The sequence below is a fragment of the Lobosporangium transversale genome (assembly GCF_002105155.1).
Source record: "Lobosporangium transversale strain NRRL 3116 chromosome Unknown BCR41scaffold_15, whole genome shotgun sequence".
Lineage (NCBI taxonomy): Eukaryota > Fungi > Mortierellomycota > Mortierellomycetes > Mortierellales > Mortierellaceae > Lobosporangium > Lobosporangium transversale.
The window spans coordinates 565,191-583,085 of NW_019028993.1; the positions used below are offsets into that span (position 1 = coordinate 565,191).

General features: G+C 40.7%; 5 protein-coding genes across 5 annotated transcripts; 3 read left to right on the forward strand and 2 right to left on the reverse strand.

The window, feature by feature from the left end:
- Positions 1–1,890: 1,890 nt before the first annotated feature.
- Positions 1,891–4,167, forward strand: BCR41DRAFT_352251 (hypothetical protein; the record flags this gene model as incomplete). The annotated part of the gene is made up of 1 exon (XM_022023929.1): positions 1,891–4,167. Exon 1 carries the CDS (start codon positions 2,270–2,272, stop codon positions 4,163–4,165), a length of 1,896 nt encoding a protein of 631 aa, XP_021882160.1. The 5' UTR covers positions 1,891–2,269.
- Positions 4,168–5,256: 1,089 nt separating this feature from the next.
- On the reverse strand, positions 5,257–7,121 carry BCR41DRAFT_335669 (TIP49 C-terminus-domain-containing protein). Its single transcript, XM_022021998.1, has 3 exons — positions 7,046–7,121; positions 6,452–6,849; positions 5,257–6,221 (listed from the first exon to the last, which is right to left on the reverse strand). The coding sequence occupies exons 1-3, from the start codon at positions 7,104–7,106 to the stop codon at positions 5,265–5,267; spliced, it is 1,416 nt and encodes a 471-aa protein (XP_021882161.1). The 5' UTR covers positions 7,107–7,121; the 3' UTR covers positions 5,257–5,264.
- Positions 7,122–7,430: 309 nt separating this feature from the next.
- BCR41DRAFT_46219 (hypothetical protein) lies at positions 7,431–9,777 on the reverse strand. The gene has a single exon (XM_022030863.1). It carries the CDS (start codon positions 9,352–9,354, stop codon positions 7,558–7,560), a length of 1,797 nt encoding a protein of 598 aa, XP_021882162.1. The 5' UTR covers positions 9,355–9,777; the 3' UTR covers positions 7,431–7,557.
- A 677-nt stretch (positions 9,778–10,454) lies between these two features.
- On the forward strand, positions 10,455–11,047 carry BCR41DRAFT_352256 (hypothetical protein). Its single transcript, XM_022023930.1, has one exon. The coding sequence runs from the start codon at positions 10,470–10,472 to the stop codon at positions 10,707–10,709; it is 240 nt and encodes a 79-aa protein (XP_021882163.1). The 5' UTR covers positions 10,455–10,469; the 3' UTR covers positions 10,710–11,047.
- Positions 11,048–14,217: 3,170 nt separating this feature from the next.
- On the forward strand, positions 14,218–16,435 carry BCR41DRAFT_46284 (hypothetical protein). The gene is made up of 2 exons (XM_022030864.1): positions 14,218–14,429; positions 14,527–16,435. The coding sequence occupies exons 1-2, from the start codon at positions 14,348–14,350 to the stop codon at positions 16,368–16,370; spliced, it is 1,926 nt and encodes a 641-aa protein (XP_021882164.1). The 5' UTR covers positions 14,218–14,347; the 3' UTR covers positions 16,371–16,435.
- Positions 16,436–17,895: the final 1,460 nt, after the last annotated feature.

Genomic DNA, 17,895 nt, shown 5'->3' on the forward strand with positions numbered 1-17,895 from the left:
GATAGCAACGGCGTCGGCTATGTGGAGTTTGTTGCTGCACAACTCGTGTGAGGGACTTTTTGCAGCGCCACCGTCCAAAAATATCAGTCAGTTCCAATGGGCTATTGGTATATGTAGTGAATCTACCCTTGCTAATTTTCCTTTATGATGAGTATCTAGAACATATCATACGCCATTATCAAGAGGAGGATTGACAGATGGGATTGTCAATATCGTAATAAAGGAGAAGGAAAAAAAAAAAAAAAAAAAAAAAAGGGTATCTGTGTAAAATTCTTGGATAAAAGAAAACAAAACTTTATTATGACTTTTTTTTTGCTCTGTACGACTTTATTGTCCAACCGTACGACCAAAATGTTGGAAAGAATAAGGCTTGTATATATCCATGTCCAGCCTCCCCCCTTGTCTTTCCTTCTGTGTTCCAAGCAGACCGGCGAGCTAGGATAGCTCACCCTTTCTCTGTCCTTTATCCCTTGCTCCTTATCCTACATGGCTAAACCTTTTTTTTTTTTTTTTTTTTTTTTTTTTTTCTTTCATTCATCAGCTGCAAGTTAGCGCGAAAAGATAAAAAAAAAAAAGGTATATATACAAAGAGATTAGAATGTTCATTTTTTTTAAAAAAAAAAAAAAAACCCTTGACCCTGGTTGGCTTGGTTTTTTTTTTTTCTGCATCATAAAAACATTCTTCTCCTTCTTCCCCTCTTTCCCTCTCCTCTTCCTCCTCTTTCTGCGCTGCATGATTCAAAGGTAGGATTGACCAACGTGCGTTGTCCCATCTCGTTTATTGTTTATTTGTAATATAGCTATTTGTGTATCATGTTGAATAACGATAACATGAGCATTGAGCGCGCAAAAACTCTTTTTTTTTTTTTTTTTTTTTTTGCGTTATTTAATGGTGGGATGATATGAAAGAAAATAAAGGTAAAAATAAAGAGGGCGCGTGCACACAAGTGATCTATCGCGTGCAATTGGTTCAAAGAGAGAGTAAAAGTGGACTATGAAAAAGCATGAGGGAGTAACGAGAATGAGAATCGATCCATGTTCGTTCCTTATTCCATTTTGTAGATGGATTGGACGTTGTTGATTAGTACGTTTAGTAAAAAAAAAAAAAAAAAAAAAAAAAAAAACCGATTGCTTTCATTCCCCCGACTCTTTGATCCCATGCCCATGCCCATGCCCATCCCAATTCTATCATCAATCAATTCTCTCTTTTCTTATTTTTTTTTTATATATTTCTCTTTCCCGCCTTTTGACGCGTGCACCCACCCCCCCTCCTGACTGCAGCCGATATTAACTGGAACAACTTTTCAACAACAAACAAAGAAAGAAAGAAAAAAAACAAACAGGGCTGGCCACTATATTGCCTGTTGTTTTCATGCTGTACTTCTTTTTCCACTCTTGATGTGACCACTGGCGTAAGTTGCAATAAAATAAACACAATCTGAATAAAGAGAAAGAGAAAGAGAAAGAAGGAGGAGCATGAGTGAACAAAGACAGACTGGAGAGCCCCTGTTTTATCATTGTCATTATCTTTTTTTTTTTCTTTTCTTTTATTTGTATGGATGAATGAATGAATGAATGGATAAGACGATTGATATTTGACCCTATCCTCCAAACTCCAGCCTCTCCTCCCCTTTTCTATCACTGATGACAGTAACAACTGCCACATCGTAACAACGCTCGATATGCGCAGTTTTTTTTTTTTTTTTTTTTTTTTGCAGGGTGCTCTACGGATGTATGAAAATGGAATGAATAGAGTGAACGCAGAGTGCATGGATCATGGACACTAAGACTCGCTCTGCTCTTCCCCCGTCATTCTTTTTCTTTCCACCCCCCTGCTTTTTTTTTTTTTTTTTTTTTTTCAACTTCCTTCTCTTCCTTTGTCTTTCTTTTTTTTTTTTTGATCAACTCCTTCTCTTTCTCTCTTTGTCTTAGCTTTAGCTCTTGCTCTTTTTTAATTTACCTATTATAACTGCATCTGTTATCTCCTTTCAACCACAGGGAAAAAAAGCGCTTATTCACTTAGTCGCCTTTTCTTCTTCTTTCCCCGTGTATTTGATTGTACAATTGGGATCTTTTTTACCTTGCCCTTCGGCTTTTACGTTTTTATGCTTTTTGCTTTGTTGCCTTGTTACCTTGACCCTTAATTGCCCATTGTCCTTCTTTTCTCAATTAAATTGAAGGGTACGCTCTTTTTCTTGCGCACTCTCCCTGACCGAACAATAAGAATTCAACCATCTTTTTGTCCCCACCATCAACACCGCCGATAACCATGACAATCACACTCTTAGATACCATGCATGCACAAGATATCAGTCTTACTACCACTAACATTTCCTCTACCTCCACCTCCACCTCCACTATCACCATTCCTACTGCTACTAATCCTACCCTTTCAACAACCACCACCGCCATCACCTCGGACAATCCCCCTCACAACACCAACACCATCGATAAAATTAAAAGCAGTAATAACAGTAACAGTGATCAACCCAACAACAGGAATCCATTAGCTTTTAATAGCATCCATATCCAAACATCAGGTTATGAAGGGAAAGCAGGAGCTACAACAGCAGTAACAACAATGACAACAACAGCAATGAAAACATCAACATCAACATCAACATCAACAACACCAGTAATACCAACAACATCAACACCAACAACAACAGGACAGACTGCAATAGAGACAGGCAATCTTCCTTCACCTGTTTCCCCTACTCAGTCCAGTTGTTCCAAACTTGATCTTCTCCTTCAGATCCTGGATCATCTGGATTGTTACTACAACAAAACTGTTTGCAACGCCAATAACAACATCAACAACGACCATCACAATCACATTCACAATCATAATAATCATTATCATCATCATCATCACCATCATCATCATAGTCAAGCCTCTTCTTCTTCTTCTTCTTCTTCTTCTTCTTCTTCTTCTTCTTCTTCTTCTTCTTCTTCTTCTTCTTCTTCTTCTTCTTCTTCTTCTTGCGCTGCTCATCCGTTATCACAAGGACAGCGAGCCTATCTTTCTCAAGAGTTAGATCATCTCAAAGCTCTCTATGCGGAGGTTCAACAGACGTCCACAGCTGTCCATACATCCATTCAACAATATCAGTATCTCGTCCTCGAGACCCATGCTCAAGTCACGGCCCTAAAACAGATCCTTACCCAGGCCCGTAGTAGAACCTTGTCCTCCTCCTCGTCCTCCTCGTTATCTTCGTCCTCTTCGTCCTCTTCTTTTTCTTCTTCTTCTGCTTCTTCTTTGACTACCCTGCCTGGGTCTTGTATAGGTTTTAACCCTTCTTCAAGCATTGGCCAAAACGAAGGCGTCAATGTGAATACCAGCAATACGGGCTATAACAATAGTGGCCGCAAAGTTGGTGGTGGCAACGGGAGCGGGGTTAGAAGTGATAATGGAGGGGATGGTCGTATTGGTGGTACAGGAGGTCTTGGTACTGATGGTGGACAAAATAATGTATATGAGTCTGAAACATCTTCCAGATCTGCATCTCCACCAGGATCGCCTATGAGTGATATCTCTTCCAGTTCTAGAACCCGCTCTGATTCTTTAAATAATAACGTTCTCAATATCAACTCGCTTTGTGCCCCTCCTATGAGAACGATCGGATCTTCAGACGGAATTAAGAGAAGAGATCATCATGGTGATGGTGTTGGTCGTGGTGATGAACATCATGATGCAGATAAAAATGGGACAGGAGAGCAAGGAGGCTCAAGATCGGCAACAGGAGCAGGAACAGGAGCAGGAGCAGGAGCAGGAGCAGGAGCAGGAGCAGGAGCAGGAGCAAGAGGAGGAGGAATAGGAGGAGGAAGAGGAAGAGGGGGAGAAAAATCAGCAGGGTTGATCGAAATTAAGTTTGCCACAGCAGCAACGCCAACAACACCAACACTAACACCAACACTAACACCAACACCAACACCAACACCAACGACAACGACAACGACAACGACAACGACAACGACAGAAAAAGAAGATGAAGAGGCAAGACTGAAACGATTAAGACAACAACATGCAGAACTCGGAAGTAAACTCTCTCAAGTCTTGACGGACAAGGCCAGTGCAGAGGCGACGAAGAAGAAACTGATCGACGGATTACAGAAGGCCAGAGCGCGCATCAAAGATCTGGAACGCAAGTTGAGCGAACAATAATAGTAATAATAATAATAATAAAAATAAAAAGGCTTATTGTTACAATAAAAAAAAGTTACTGCACAGCACTGCAAGTTTTTTTTTTTTTTTTTTTTTCTTTTCTTGAAAGAAAAAGGAAAAATAGATGGTATAAGCAAGAAAAGAGTTTTTCCCCGTGCTCTCTTCTCTCTCGCTTGCTTTTTCTCTCTCTTCTCTCTCATCTGCTTTCTCTTTCTCTCTCTCTCTCAATCTCTCTCTCTCTTTTTTTCGCTCGCTGATTTTTTTTTTTTTTTTTGTACCATCCATACTGCATGTTTCATGGTGCCTTTGTTTTTTTTTGCATTACATGCATTTTCAATGGCATGAATGTATGGATGTGTAACAATAGCAAAACAATAACAAACAATAGCAAACAATTATAGAAAAAAAAAAAAAAAAAAATCGGTAATTTACAAGCACTAGATACAAGCTGTCCACTCAGAGCAGGAGTTAATCATAACTCGATCAGGCTGTGCTTTTATTTTTTTTCATTCATTTTATTTTATTTTATTTTATCTTTTGAACAATGGTAAAGTGAACAACGGTAAAGTGGTGTATCTTAGATATCTAGTCTACTCAATGCTCGAAAAGAAAAAAAAAAAAAAAATCATGCAAAGTTTCAGTGCTCCGGTCCATCTTTAATTCACAGTAGCATCTTTCTTTCTATTTGGATATGTGTATGTGTTATTGCATATGGATCTACCGAGATAATCGCTTATGCCAATAAAGATGCAGATGCAAATAAAAAAAATAAAAGAAGAGTCTCCCTCTTTTTTAGTACTCATTCATTCCCGGCGAAATAACGAAATAAGCATCAATTCATGCAACCATCCACTGATGCTCTCTCTCCTTTTCCAGATACTCATAGTTAAGACAGGGCTTTTTATTTTTTTAAAAAAAAAAAAAAAAAAAAAAAGGACAATCTCATTGAATCTTAGATGGCTTCGTTTGTACTTGTGTTTGCATACCTTTTGATATTTTTATTTCTCTATATCCAGCAGGTCCCGTGCCTTCTGGCTTTTTTTTTTTTTTTTTTTTTTTTTTTAAATTCATTTATTTTATTTTTTCTATTTATTTATTTCTACACGCTCATCTGCATGCTGTTGCCAATAGCAGGCTCGCGATCTGCCATGTCGATCTCATTATACATATACTGGCCTTGGTACTCCTTCAACATCTGAACTGAGCGCTTCTCATCCAAGAATAGCGAATACACCCTCTTAATATCCGCCACATCCACCGCAGCCGCCTTTCGCTTCTTGGCCACAAACGAAGAAGCTGTGATCAAGTGGATGGCATACCGCAACGAGGTCTCCATCCCGATCCTGGTCAAAATATCCTTTGCATCCTCTGTCATCTGCACATCTTCTTCCTCACATCGAATCGTCAAAATCTGTTTGATCTCCGGTTCCGTGTACGCTGTCGTGCTGATGATCAACAATCGATCCAATAGATCCACAGGCAATCCATGGGGTGACTTGTAATTGGTGCCTCGGATCTTGGAAATCCCTCGGTTGGAGGCCATGATCACCACCGGTGCCAGAGGATCTTCCAAAGCACGGTTCAAGAACGAGAAACACTCAATGTCCAGAACATGAACCTCATCAATGAACAACACCCCTGGAACAATCTCTGCCTTGCCCTCCTCACGCCACTCGCCCACTTTTTGATTGATCTGTTCCCGAACCTCTGTCTTGATCTCTCCTGTATCACCAGAGAAGAGGGCCAAGAACCCCTGGGATCTCGAATTGATCACATCCATCTCATGTAGAGAGACCGTATGAACAACCTCCTTACGCTTCTGAAGTTCCCCATCCGGACACTGTACAAACTTTGTATCCGAGCCCATGGCATCATAATCGCGTGCTCGGGTGAATGAACGTCCCAACTTGGAAATCCTGCCCGATGCCTTGTCGATCGTAATCACATCTCCTGCCATGACCTTTTCCTTGTTGAGTGCATCAATCATCTTTGCTCCCAAATCGTACATTGTCTCCATCTCTGTGGTCTTGAGTGTTAGCTTACCAGATTTCTGGCCCTATTTTTTTTTATTTTTTTTTTTATTTTTTTTTTTATTTTTTTTTTTTATTTTGGTACAGAAATAATAAAAAAAAACAATACAATAATTTCTTTGTCAGTACATCAGACTCAATCTCCATGCAAAACACAGATTATGATATAATATATATAAAATAGAAACACACCATCATTGAGAAAAAGGAGATAAGGAAAAAAAAAAAAAAAAAAAAAAAAAAAAAAAAAACTTACAAGTCCTGTTGTGGAACGATCGATCTGAATCTCGACCACTTCTCCTTCAATGATCTCTGATTCTTCCTTGATTCGCACACCGATCGATCGTCTAAAGGCTTGAGTCAATGCTTCTGTCTTGCTCATCTCCAATGAAAAGATCTCTGAGGCAGCCAACATCGTAAAGGGGACATCTGCGCCCAGAGATTGGGCCATCCCCATTGCAATAGCTGTCTTTCCTGTACCGGGGGCTCCTGCCATCAAGATGGCCCGTCCTGCGTTCTTGTTGCCATCCTGGATCATCTTTAGCATCACACCTGCAGCACGACGTGCTTTCAATTGACCAACCATTCCTTGACCTGTCTCTCGAGCCTCCAGATTGTCATCCAATCCCAAGCCATGAATGTGAGAGTGTGCACCTATTGATACAGAGTTTATTTATTTATTTTTAAATAAAAAAAATTAGATAAATAAAAAAGCGTAATGAGTGATATGTATTCACGAAAGAATGAAAAGAAAAAAAAAAAAAAAAAAAAAAAAAAAATACAATGTAAAATGTTCGTATCTGCTTTTTTTTTTTTTTTTTTTTTTGTTTGTTTGTTTTCTTTCACATACCAATACGTTCCATCTTTGTAATATCACGAAGACCAGTTGTGTCAGTACTTGTGGACGCCATTTTTTTTTTTTTTTTTTTTTCCTCCTCTTTTAGAACGTTGTTTGATATATAATTAAGAGTTTTTCCGTAGTTGTTTGTAAGAGGTTCTAGGTTAGTCTGCTGGTCTTTCCTTGTCTTTCAGCTGACACTCTGATACAAGTTGTAATTGGAGTAATTGGATGGAACAAATGAATGAAGAATGTGTTTAAAAAAAGAAAAAGAAAAAAAAGGTAGCGCGGTTTATGTTGTTTACGCAGCTTTTGAAGTTCACTTGGATCAAATAAAAAAAAAAAAGTGGCTTTTTTGTTCAGACACACAAAGACCTTTCATAAGTCATCTGACTTGGACTGCTTTAATTGAATTTATTTTGTAATGAGCAAAATGGTATATGCGTATAATTTTCTAAATGTAACATTTGTATAAAAATATATCCTTTTCTTTTCTTTTTTCTTTTTTTTTTTTTTTTTTTTTTTTAAACATTCTCATCGTTAGAACGAGGTGGCCTTGGTTCTGTAGTCGAACGATGTCTTGATCTTTGGATGGATGAGAACAACCATGCCCAAATCCAATCCAACCGACCTCCACAAGTCGTTGCCCATCTCGCAAGATGTTTAATATCCTTTCTGACACGTTCAACAAACATCCCTGGGGAAGATATCAATGATTGAGAGCCAGCCGAGTCCAGGGCGTACTTGGATGAGCTCAGAACTAGTGAATTATCACGCATAACACTTGCTTCTTCCTCTCCTTCTCTTCCTCCTTGTTGTTGTGGTGGTGGTGTCACCATGGGTTTATTATGGCTGTTATTGTGAGCCGTTGTCAATACCTGAATACGTCCGGCGGGTATGGTGTTACGGTCCTGAAGAAAACGTTTCCGAACTACAATAGGGATTGGGTTCGGGTGATGTTCAGTCTGATTTAATCCTGATTTGGAAGCAGTGCTATCGTTATTATTGACCACTGTAACACTGGATGGTAAGAGAGACAGACCATCCAGTTTAGGTGAGGGCAAGGTGGCCTGTTGGATATTATGAACCCAGTACTCGAGTCTACGATCATCGATTTTAGCTCCAAATGTCCACATCAATTCTGTTGATAGATCGTCCTTTTTAGTGTTATTAGATCCTGAAACACCTGTACCTGCACCTGAACTGGAGCCAACAACAGTTGTTTCAGAAGTAGCAGAGACGATGGAGTTTGTTCCTGCGATCTCGGGGACGACTGCTGGAGTTGCTTCATCCGGTCGTTCTACAAGCTCCATGCCCAAGCAGGCTAGCAAGTCTAAAAACGCTACAGTTGCCTCTGGTTTTTGTTCTGTCAAGTTGGCTCGGTCAAATGTCCATATGAGCACCCTGTCCAGGGTGAGTTGACGCCTGATCAGATCAAGTAGTCCGCGAAGCAACGACGTCACCGAGGGTTCTTCGCCATATTGAGTCATGAACTGGACCAAAATGTTTGATTGATGCTCCTGAAAGGTATGCTTGTATGGGGAAGATTGAAAGCGCAGGGATGATATAGGGGAGCTCGATGGGACTGAAGTTGCAGAAGATGAGGAAGCAGACGGGGAAGGTGATGATGGCAAGGAGGCTTGGGGTATATTGGCCGCAATAAACGATCCAGATGATGGGGGAGATGCGGAGATGGCGGCCAGCTGATGTGATGAGGGATCTATCCAACGTTCTTTTAATAAATTATCCAGGACGATTTCACGCTGAGCAGCCTTGACACGGTGGGATTCCGCTCTCCAATATCGGATCCTGCCTGTCAATTGCAACCACTCTTTGGTTGGAAGCAGAAGCATGGTAGAGGGTAATGACTGGGCCTCTGCTGTTTCTTCCGATGATGTTGTTGTTGTTAACCCATCCATATCGAGCACCACTGATGATTCCAAAGGTGCTTGGCGTGTTTCTGTCCGAGTCTTTGAGGAATAACCGGTCAGGTTTCTATCAAAAGGTAGTTCTATCAGGCTAGATGGATCGATAGTATCGACCAGGATCTGACGGACTTTTCCTTGTAATGTAGCATCAAGGATCTCGAGATGAATTCGATAGTAAAGACGGTCCTGGTTGTTTTGAGAGGAAAGAGAAGGAGCGACTGTTGGTGCAGGAGAATTGGCTAAAGACTGGGGCAACTCGTAGACTTGCGCTCGAATTATCAGACTGAGAGCAGTTTCTTCAGGAGGAGTTGAATCAGAAGCGGGACTGGTCGAGTCGGTTGAGGTCATGAAGACCCTTTGACAGAGGCTGTCAAATGCCTCGGAGGATGTCATGGATTAGATTGGGTATTTGAGAATCAAGACGTGACGAATGAAGAATGAGGCTGTTCTTACTGAATGCAAAAATGGGAATCAAGGGAATCAAAATAAAATAAAATAAAATAAAGTAAAAATAATGTTGGGCGAGGTTCGACGTGAACAAAGCCTTTGTCAGAAAAATCAGATCTGTGCGGGAAAGGATCCCTGGATTGACCTTCGAATGTTCATAATCATTTGGATGAAAAAGGAAAACGAAACGCACGGGATAGACGAAGATGCCTAAAACAAGGTTTTCTATCGATTATCAAGTGTAAAGTGTAAAGGGAAGATGGCAATGGGTCTTGGTTTCATTGTTGCCTTGTATTCTACAATAAGCAAGTTAAATACGGCGACTGTTCGATACTTGTTGGTTTTCCAAATCTGCTCTGATTTCACCGTAGTTTACGGAATTGATTAGCATCCCCTGAATAGCTGTCATCCAAAGGGACTAACTTCGAATGGACAGGATTTACTGTGTTGTTCAAAACAATAAAACTTGACTGAAAGTCTGCTAATCCTCAAACTATGAGGCAAATAATGCCTCTGAACGCCTCAATGGGACTATGAGGCGCTTTTAGGGTGCAGAAAAGACAAGATTGTCTCTTTTGAGCAATGAAGGATATAGGATCTGTTCTTTGGAGCAAACTTTTTGAAAGCACGCTTGTTGCTAGTAAAAACACAAATGGTTCCCGTTTTCCGCATACTTTCAGCGCTTCTACAATCCAAGGGCTGTGATGTAGCCATTAAATGTTACATGTTTGTCGAAGCATCAATACATCCCTTGCAAAAGTTCAGATGTATCCTAAGAATATTGTTTAAGGGAACGTAGAGTAGTCAATGACATGTGGCAGTGTTCAGGTGTTTATACAGTATCATATGGAGTCTGAACAGTCGCCATATTCGGATGAATTGCAATTGAAGTGAATATTTGGCACTCACATGAATAGGTAAGATGAAAATAAAGTGAACACATGGAGTAATTAGAAGAGTTGTAATTAAGCGCTTTATATCTAATAGCTTGCAAAGAGTATATATGTATGAGTGCTGTTTCTGAGGAATATGTACGCCTTGTTGAGGCTCAGTGGAGGTTCATGCAAGAGGAGTGGCCAGCTATAAAGAAAGCCAAGTTTCATCGCACAGAGATGAAAGAGATATCTGACGTAACACACGTCAAGTCAATGGTGCTTGACCGTCTAGGATTCATCCCTACGTTCTTTTTTCTGACACAAGTATTTGGGGTGCGTGACTATGGTAGCCCATATCGTAATGTCGAAAAGGGTCTGCTGCTCCTGTATGCGCTGATCACAGGAGATTCATTGTCTACAATGTAGACAGACATGACACAAGAGTCAGCTACATCGGTGCTGACGAGCTAAGTCTCTACTCTTATAAACTCAAGAAGTCGGGTTTTCGTATTCAAGTGTGTTCAGACATGAACAATATCATACTGTTTGCATCCAAGCCAGCTCCTTGTCGAGATTTCAATGATGGGACTATGCTTGTGAAGATGAACATTGCATCGCACATACACAAGCTGGACTGTGTTGCTCTTGGCGGTGGCTACAGTGCGTTCGTTAGACAACTTGTCGAACCATCAGATGTACTGTCCTACGAGAATTTCTCTTATCCTGCGCGCAAGACTAGAGGGATCGCCATGACAGACCAAGAGTTACATTACAATAAAGCGTTTGGTGGATTTTTTTCTTTCCATCAAAAAAAAAAAAAAAAAAAAAAAAAAGCTTTCTACAAAGCTCTCCAGGATGTAACTAAGCAAATGAAGCTGCACTTGCTAGAGTCCCGAAGCGCGACTTTAATCCCCCACGAAGACATTTTACGTCCCTCCTTAAGATTATCTTCAGGAAGTAGTCTCCACTGACCGTGCAGAAACTGTCTTTATACAATAGCATTGGAAGGTATATGAGGCGCTTTGATGGAGATAACTTCGTATTAAGGATCCAAAATATCGATACTGCATCATGGGTCGATGATGTGCCACTTTCATCAATCGTATTTATGAGATATAACCCACCTTTACTCACAGCTCATTCTGAGCTCCATATTGAAACCTAAGAGATTTGTATAATAGTATGATAATAGTTTTTGCAAGGAAAATAATAAGCTATGCAATGACTTCACTTAGAACATAAACCCTTATCTTCAGTTCGAAAACGAATGCCCGCATGTGACATCTGACCATATCTGCAAAGGTCTAAGCAGTCTGTCCAAAGAAACGGGCTGGGACCGCCTTGCACATAGTCTTTAATCCATTCTCGCAATTTTTCCCATTTTTTTACCCATAGCATGTTTGAACGATGCTACGCTTGAGTCCCGGGCATCGCTTGTTTTGCTTTCAGCTCCAGTGTAGAGCCTTTTCACAATGACCAGGGAATACGAGTCCATGTCCGCTGCAATATATTTAAACTTTCTGTGCCGCGAACTGATATTCAATTCAAGCATTAAAGATGGATGTCCGAACATGACAGTGTTCATGTGTCTGAACGCCGCCATGGACTCCGCGCCTTATCATTTCCGTACTGAATTTCGTCATTCCATGGATTGCTGATCTGATAAGGTTCTCGACACTGACCCCATTGGTATAGTTGTTATTTAGGCCGCGCTAGAGACATAGAATAAGTGTACCGCAGTTGCGGATGCCTTGAACTGATGTTGGTAAATTGTTTGTGGCTCTATCGACGTGAATCAGACATGTTTTGGTCTTGACATGCTTGGCACACCGCATCATCTGTCTACATGTCTCCACATTGACCTCACTACGAGTGTTGAAGAATCCTACGACACAGTCTAGACTTTGATAACATTGTTATCGATACCCATCGAGATAGTGGGAGTATGGATAGAATAATTGAAGTTAGCTATGTGAGGGCTGATATTCTTGACTATGTCGCGCTTGCTAGCTTCCGACGTATTCTTGGTCATGCACACTCCATGGAAACCTTTTTCCTGGAGTATTTGATGTATGCCTCAGTATCTTCAGCGCTATGAGTGCTCGATATCCAGATACGCCTGCCATCCCACAACAAGTCTAACACTTTAAGCTTTAACAATTCTTCTGTCTCGTACATCATTACCTGATCACCATTCTGTACCTTGAATGTGTTGTGAACAACGTATACGTCATCGCACAGGCTTTCCACAATCTGCACATATCATTGGTGAGGTTGGCATCAAGGCAAACTACCCTGGATGCACTCTTGATGAGCTCACGTAGGATTTGGTTGCCTACACCGTACATGTCGTCCATGGTCAATGTGCTGGTCATTTGTTCGCAAAGTGAGCTGAACTCATCAAGAATCAAGTCGACATTCTCTCCATAGAACTTCATGTCAAGCCTTTGCAATGACTCAGCTTGACCACAACTTTGTCGCAGGCAATCTTGTCCTTGCTGTCCTAGTACATGTAGTCCACTTAACTTTCACTGGACATTCTAACAACAGTCCTGCACCGTTCTCCGGGGCTCAATTACAATAGAAGCTTTTAAGGCTATCACAAACTGTAATCAAAGTTGTATTAAAGTAAAAGCGGAAAAAGTGATCAGTTGACATCTGGCAAATTCAAGTTTATAATCCTTTTCAAATGTCCCCTTCAATGATCATTTCAGTCCTCCTGGGGAGCAGTTGTAAGCAGAGGAATGAGCAAGTAGAGTGTGAACAAACGTTTATCTGAGCACTAAAAATTGTCACGCCACAATGACCAAGAAAATAGCACGTGGCTGATTTGAAAAAAATATTCTCTCACACATCGCCTAACCTTAAAATAAAGGCAATTGTCGCTCCTTTCCTTTGCTTCACTTCATTTTTGCACTCTCTCCCTCTTCCTTTACTCTTTTTATTCACTTTTTTCATATTTTACCCCAGTTTTGCTCCCATCAATTTTGCTCTTTTATTTATTCCAAGCCTTCATCTATTGCCTTCCCTTTCCTTTCCTTTCCTTTCCTTTCCTTTCCTTTCCTTTCCTTTCCTTTCCTTTCCTTTCCTTTCCTTTCCTTTCCTTTCCTTTCCTTTTTTTTTTTTTTTTTCTTTTTTTCTTTTCCTCCCTCATCTTCATCTCCACAGCTTACATTGTCACAATTTTGAACCATCCTGCTACTGACTTACCATACTTAACAATTTGATCAAACTTTTCCTGTTTTCTGTCCTCCGTCCATTTACACCCTTGTTTTTAAACAGTTTTGAAATCACAATGGGAAGCGGAACAACAACACCAAATGGTCCATCTAGACGTGGTTCGATTGAAAGAGAAAGAGAGGTTGAGAAAGAGCCAACCAACCTAAAGATCTATTGTATTGTTAATGGAGAAGCAACGTCTTTTCCTGTAAATATTCTTTCCAATCTTTCGGTCGGTGAACTCAAGCAAGCCATCTATTCGCCTGCTAGATTTGGTGATATCCCACCGGAGAAGCTCACTCTCAAGCTCATCCCCGGCGGCACAACGAAGAAAGGATTGGAAACATTATCCGAAGAATCGCTTGTAGTGCTCGATGAACTTGAAGAACTCAGCACTTATTTTCCAAAAGGTGCAGCAAAAGGTCGCATTCACATCGTTGTCAAGCTGCCGCAGCGAGGTATGTATTTAGCTCTTGATGGACTGATGATATTTCAATTGTTCAATTGATGAAGCTATCTCATCACGGTCACGTGTATCTATCCCTTTTTTATGTTGTTGAGATGAATCTCGGCAACACTATTTAACTGGGGCGACTTTGGATTTCATCTCTATAAAAGAATTTGAAAAGTCGCCCCTCCATGCTCCGTGCACATCCTCAGACTCTCACTGTTGTCTGAGAACACAGTTTTCATTTTTATTTTTATTTTTATTTGACCTGTTTACATTGATGCATTTGTTAGTTTTTCTGATTGAATCTGTTTCGCGTTTCGCACACATGCTCTGACTCTCCATTAGCTGGCGTTCATATCTCATTGACAGCAATATATTCTTTGATCTGATCAAAATGCTAACATTTCTGCCATTGCCGCGCTCTCTTATCTTTCTAGAGTCATCGGAACAGATTCTCAAGAGAAAAATGGATGAAGGTAATAATTTGTTTTTTGCTGTTTAGATAGATCGACTTGGTGACTGACTATGTTATGGTACTAACCAACTGTGTATGTGTACGATGATCATAATTAGATCCACAGTATATTTCACCTTCAAAGAAGATGCGCATTGAGGAAGGGTGGAGAGAATACAGGGCTTCTGATGGTAAAATGGTCACGTTACCACCCTCTTGGATCGCAATGCTGGAGAATCCTGAAGACCCGCCCGATGCACGTAATAAGTTTAATCATCTGAAAAGCGATAATCAGCTTGGTGATCAAGTTCACATTCCATCCTTGGGCCTCACACCGAAAGAATTTGAGGAATATAATTCGGGATTTATAATTACGGATCAGATGCTAGAATTGTGGAAGGAGATTAGTGCTGAACAAAGGTTTTCATTTCGGCGAGTCCTTTCTGGTCCTATGGGGGTTGGCAAGTCATATCTATCCTATTTCCTTGCTGCAAAAGGATATGCGGAAGGGTGGCTTACCCTTTATATACCAGATGCCGCGATATTAAATGAAAGTTCGGATACAAAATCGGCAAAGGCACTGTTAAGGCGCTTCTTCGCTTTCAACAGGGATATCTTGACGGCATCTGATCTGGAAAGTCTCCTCGACTTTTCTGAAGTTATAGATTGCTCAATTGTGGCTGCTCGCGCAGTATTCGACCTATTCAAACAGAAGGAGCGCAAAACACTGTTCATTATCGACGAACATGGAGAGTTATTCCAAAAAGAGCCGTATGTGCCGGATAAATACCCGTTCCTGAAGCATCTAATGAACCTTAATCTATGGCAGTCTCATTACAAAGGATCTAGAGTGATATTTACAGGAACAGCCCATGCCAAATATGAATTGCAGATTATGGAAGACAGTGCTCGAGCTATCTTATTGTACTTTGTTGGCCCACTATCCGAGACAGTGTTTTCAAAATGGTTGGAGGTCCACCTGAACCAACCCGATATTGTCCAGGATATAATGAGGATTACAAACCGTGTGCCGCGAGAGTTTATGCGCCTCATTCGATCAATTAAGGAAAGACCACTCACAAGAGATAGCATTGATGGGTATGTAGCTCAGAGAACAAGCGAGCTTCGCCCTGTAGTTCAGAATTACTACAAAGCTCTCAGCGAGATATCGAAGGAGGAGTTCGCTAAAAGCCTTGCAACAGTCTTCCTTGGCAACAACTCGGAGAGTGGTGATTTTGAATGGGATTTCCGTGACCTAGGGCTTATCTATCGTCTCAACAAGAACCGCGGAGCCATAAACTATGTCTTGTGCCCCCCAGTGCAGAAAGCACTCTTTAAGGCGTTTACAAGTATGCCTCATCATGAGCATATCCTGAGGGGAGTTGTTCTTGCAGAGATGAGTGGAGATGATTTCGAGTTGGCACTGCTGGTCCGGTTTTTGACTTTAACCAAGCCAATCGTTCTCGAAGCAACAAACCTTGTCGGCGAGGATCCAACGCAGATTATAATGGACTTTAAGGATCATGGGACAATCCATCAAAACATGACTTCTCTTGGACGTGGCTATGGACATGTACTGAGCCATTGTCATTCGAGTTATCCTCGCTTTGATTTCATACTCGACACAATGTTTATCCAGGTGTCCATAAGTGATTTCTGCGACCACGAGCAGAAACAAACTAAGCAGATCCAGAACGCTTTTGATAAGAGAGATTCCAACGGCAAAAATCAGATTGAAAGATATTTGGACGAAGTATTTGGAGGTAATCATTCCGCCATAATTGACGATGGGCATTTTGTTGTCAAAAAGGATGGAGAGCCATTAACTGGATTTAAAATAGTTTACATGCGTGGTTCCCCTGGTGCAGCAAACCACACTGGATTAATCAGAAAGTACAAAGATCTTCTTCATGTCAGCTTCGACGAGCTCAAAGAGAAACTTTTTAGAAATATCCCAACTTAGAATTTTCGTCACAGTATACAGTAATAATATAGTTCTTAATCCTATAAAAAGGCTTGTCATAGAAATTTAATAACACGGTTCTTTATTTTTGAGATGTATCACGGCTAAAATATTTAACTGGGGGCGACTTTGGATTTCATCTCTATAAAAGAATTTGAAAAGTCGCCCCCATGGTCCGTGCACGCCACAGAGAGGTCACTTGCTTGTTAAGGCGACTGTTCAATGCTTGTTGGTTTTCCAAATCTGCTTTGATTGCACCATAATTTAGCGGAACTGATTAGCATCCCCTGAATAGCTGCCATCCAAAGGGACTAACTTCGAATGGACAGGATTTACTGTGTTTGTTCAAAACAATAAAGCTTGACTGAAAGTCTGCTAATCCTCAAACTATGAGGCAAATAATGCCTCTGAACGCTTCAATAGGATTATGGCGAGCTTTTGGGGTGCAGAAAAGACAAGATTGTTACTTTTGAGCAATGAAGGATATAGGATTTGTTCCTTGGAGGCACACTTTTTTGAAAGCACGCTTGTTGCTAGTAAAAACACAAATGGTTCCCGTTTTCCGCATACTTTCAGCGCTTCCACAATCCAAGGGCTGTGATGCAGCCATTAAATGTTACATGTTTGTCGAAGTATTGACACATCCCTTGCAAAGTCCAGATGTATGCTAGGAATATTGTTTAAGGGACGTAGAGTAGTCTGGCAGTGTTCAGGTGTTTATAGTATCAGATGGGTTCACTAGGCTCGTCACCAGCCTGAGGACGAAGTTCATGTGCACATGCACGTGCTGGAAGCCAAATGTGGCTTGCTCTTCTCTCTCACAGGCTGGGACTGGCTTAAAAAAATTTCTTAAGTCGAAAACACCGCAGGAAAGGCTCTTTTTTTTTGTCATTTTTTTTTTAAGCAAAGTTTGCAGATCACAAGAAAATGGCCTACATGTGAAGCATGCCATTGTTTTTCTTGCTCTCATTCACAACCTCATTTATTCATTACGAAATTTACCTCCCATCATTCTCATCTTAAAAAAAAAAAAAAAAGCTCCCTGTGGTGTAAATGATTTGGAAATAAAAAAAAATAAAAAAAGAGCCTTTCCTGTAGTGTGTTCGACTTAGAAATTTTTTAGACCTCCAGCCAAAATGTCACGTTTGGTCCCAGAGAAGTGTCTGCAGGAGCATGCCACGTTTGCCTTTCGGCGCGTGCATGTGCACATGAACTTCGCCCTCAGGCTTGCACAAAACCAATATTATTGAGTCCATTCTTAACGTCCAAATGCCAAGTTTTTTCTTTATTACTCTCAAGCAATGAACTAGACTTTATGGGGCAGCTAATATAATTGCTGGGATATCTACTTGATCATCCTCCTCTTTTTCTTCATTGCCATCTTTTCTTTCTTTGCTGTCATTCTCCCCATCCTTCCTAAAGTTTGACGCGTCAAGGGTTTTCTCTAAAGCATAATTTTGCTTAGATATCACCAAGAAAGCACTGATACAAAAAAATTATTATTCGCGTTTGAACACTTACAATA

Excerpts from the sequence above, each read along its gene's own strand:
- BCR41DRAFT_335669 (XM_022021998.1), bottom strand. The coding sequence starts at position 7,106 with ATGGCGTCCACAAGTACTGACACAACTGGTCTTCGTGATATTACAAAG. Across the intron at positions 6,850-7,045 it reads TACAAAGATGGAACGTATTG|GTGCACACTCTCACATTCAT; the intron begins GTATGTGAAAGA and ends CTGTATCAATAG. Across the intron at positions 6,222-6,451 it reads ATCGTTCCACAACAGGACTT|GGCCAGAAATCTGGTAAGCT; the intron begins GTAAGTTTTTTT and ends AAAAAAAAATAG.
- BCR41DRAFT_46219 (XM_022030863.1), bottom strand. The coding sequence starts at position 9,354 with ATGACATCCTCCGAGGCATTTGACAGCCTCTGTCAAAGGGTCTTCATG.
- BCR41DRAFT_352256 (XM_022023930.1), top strand. The coding sequence starts at position 10,470 with ATGCAAGAGGAGTGGCCAGCTATAAAGAAAGCCAAGTTTCATCGCACA.
- BCR41DRAFT_46284 (XM_022030864.1), top strand. The coding sequence starts at position 14,348 with ATGCTAACATTTCTGCCATTGCCGCGCTCTCTTATCTTTCTAGAGTCA. Across the intron at positions 14,430-14,526 it reads CAAGAGAAAAATGGATGAAG|ATCCACAGTATATTTCACCT; the intron begins GTAATAATTTGT and ends GATCATAATTAG.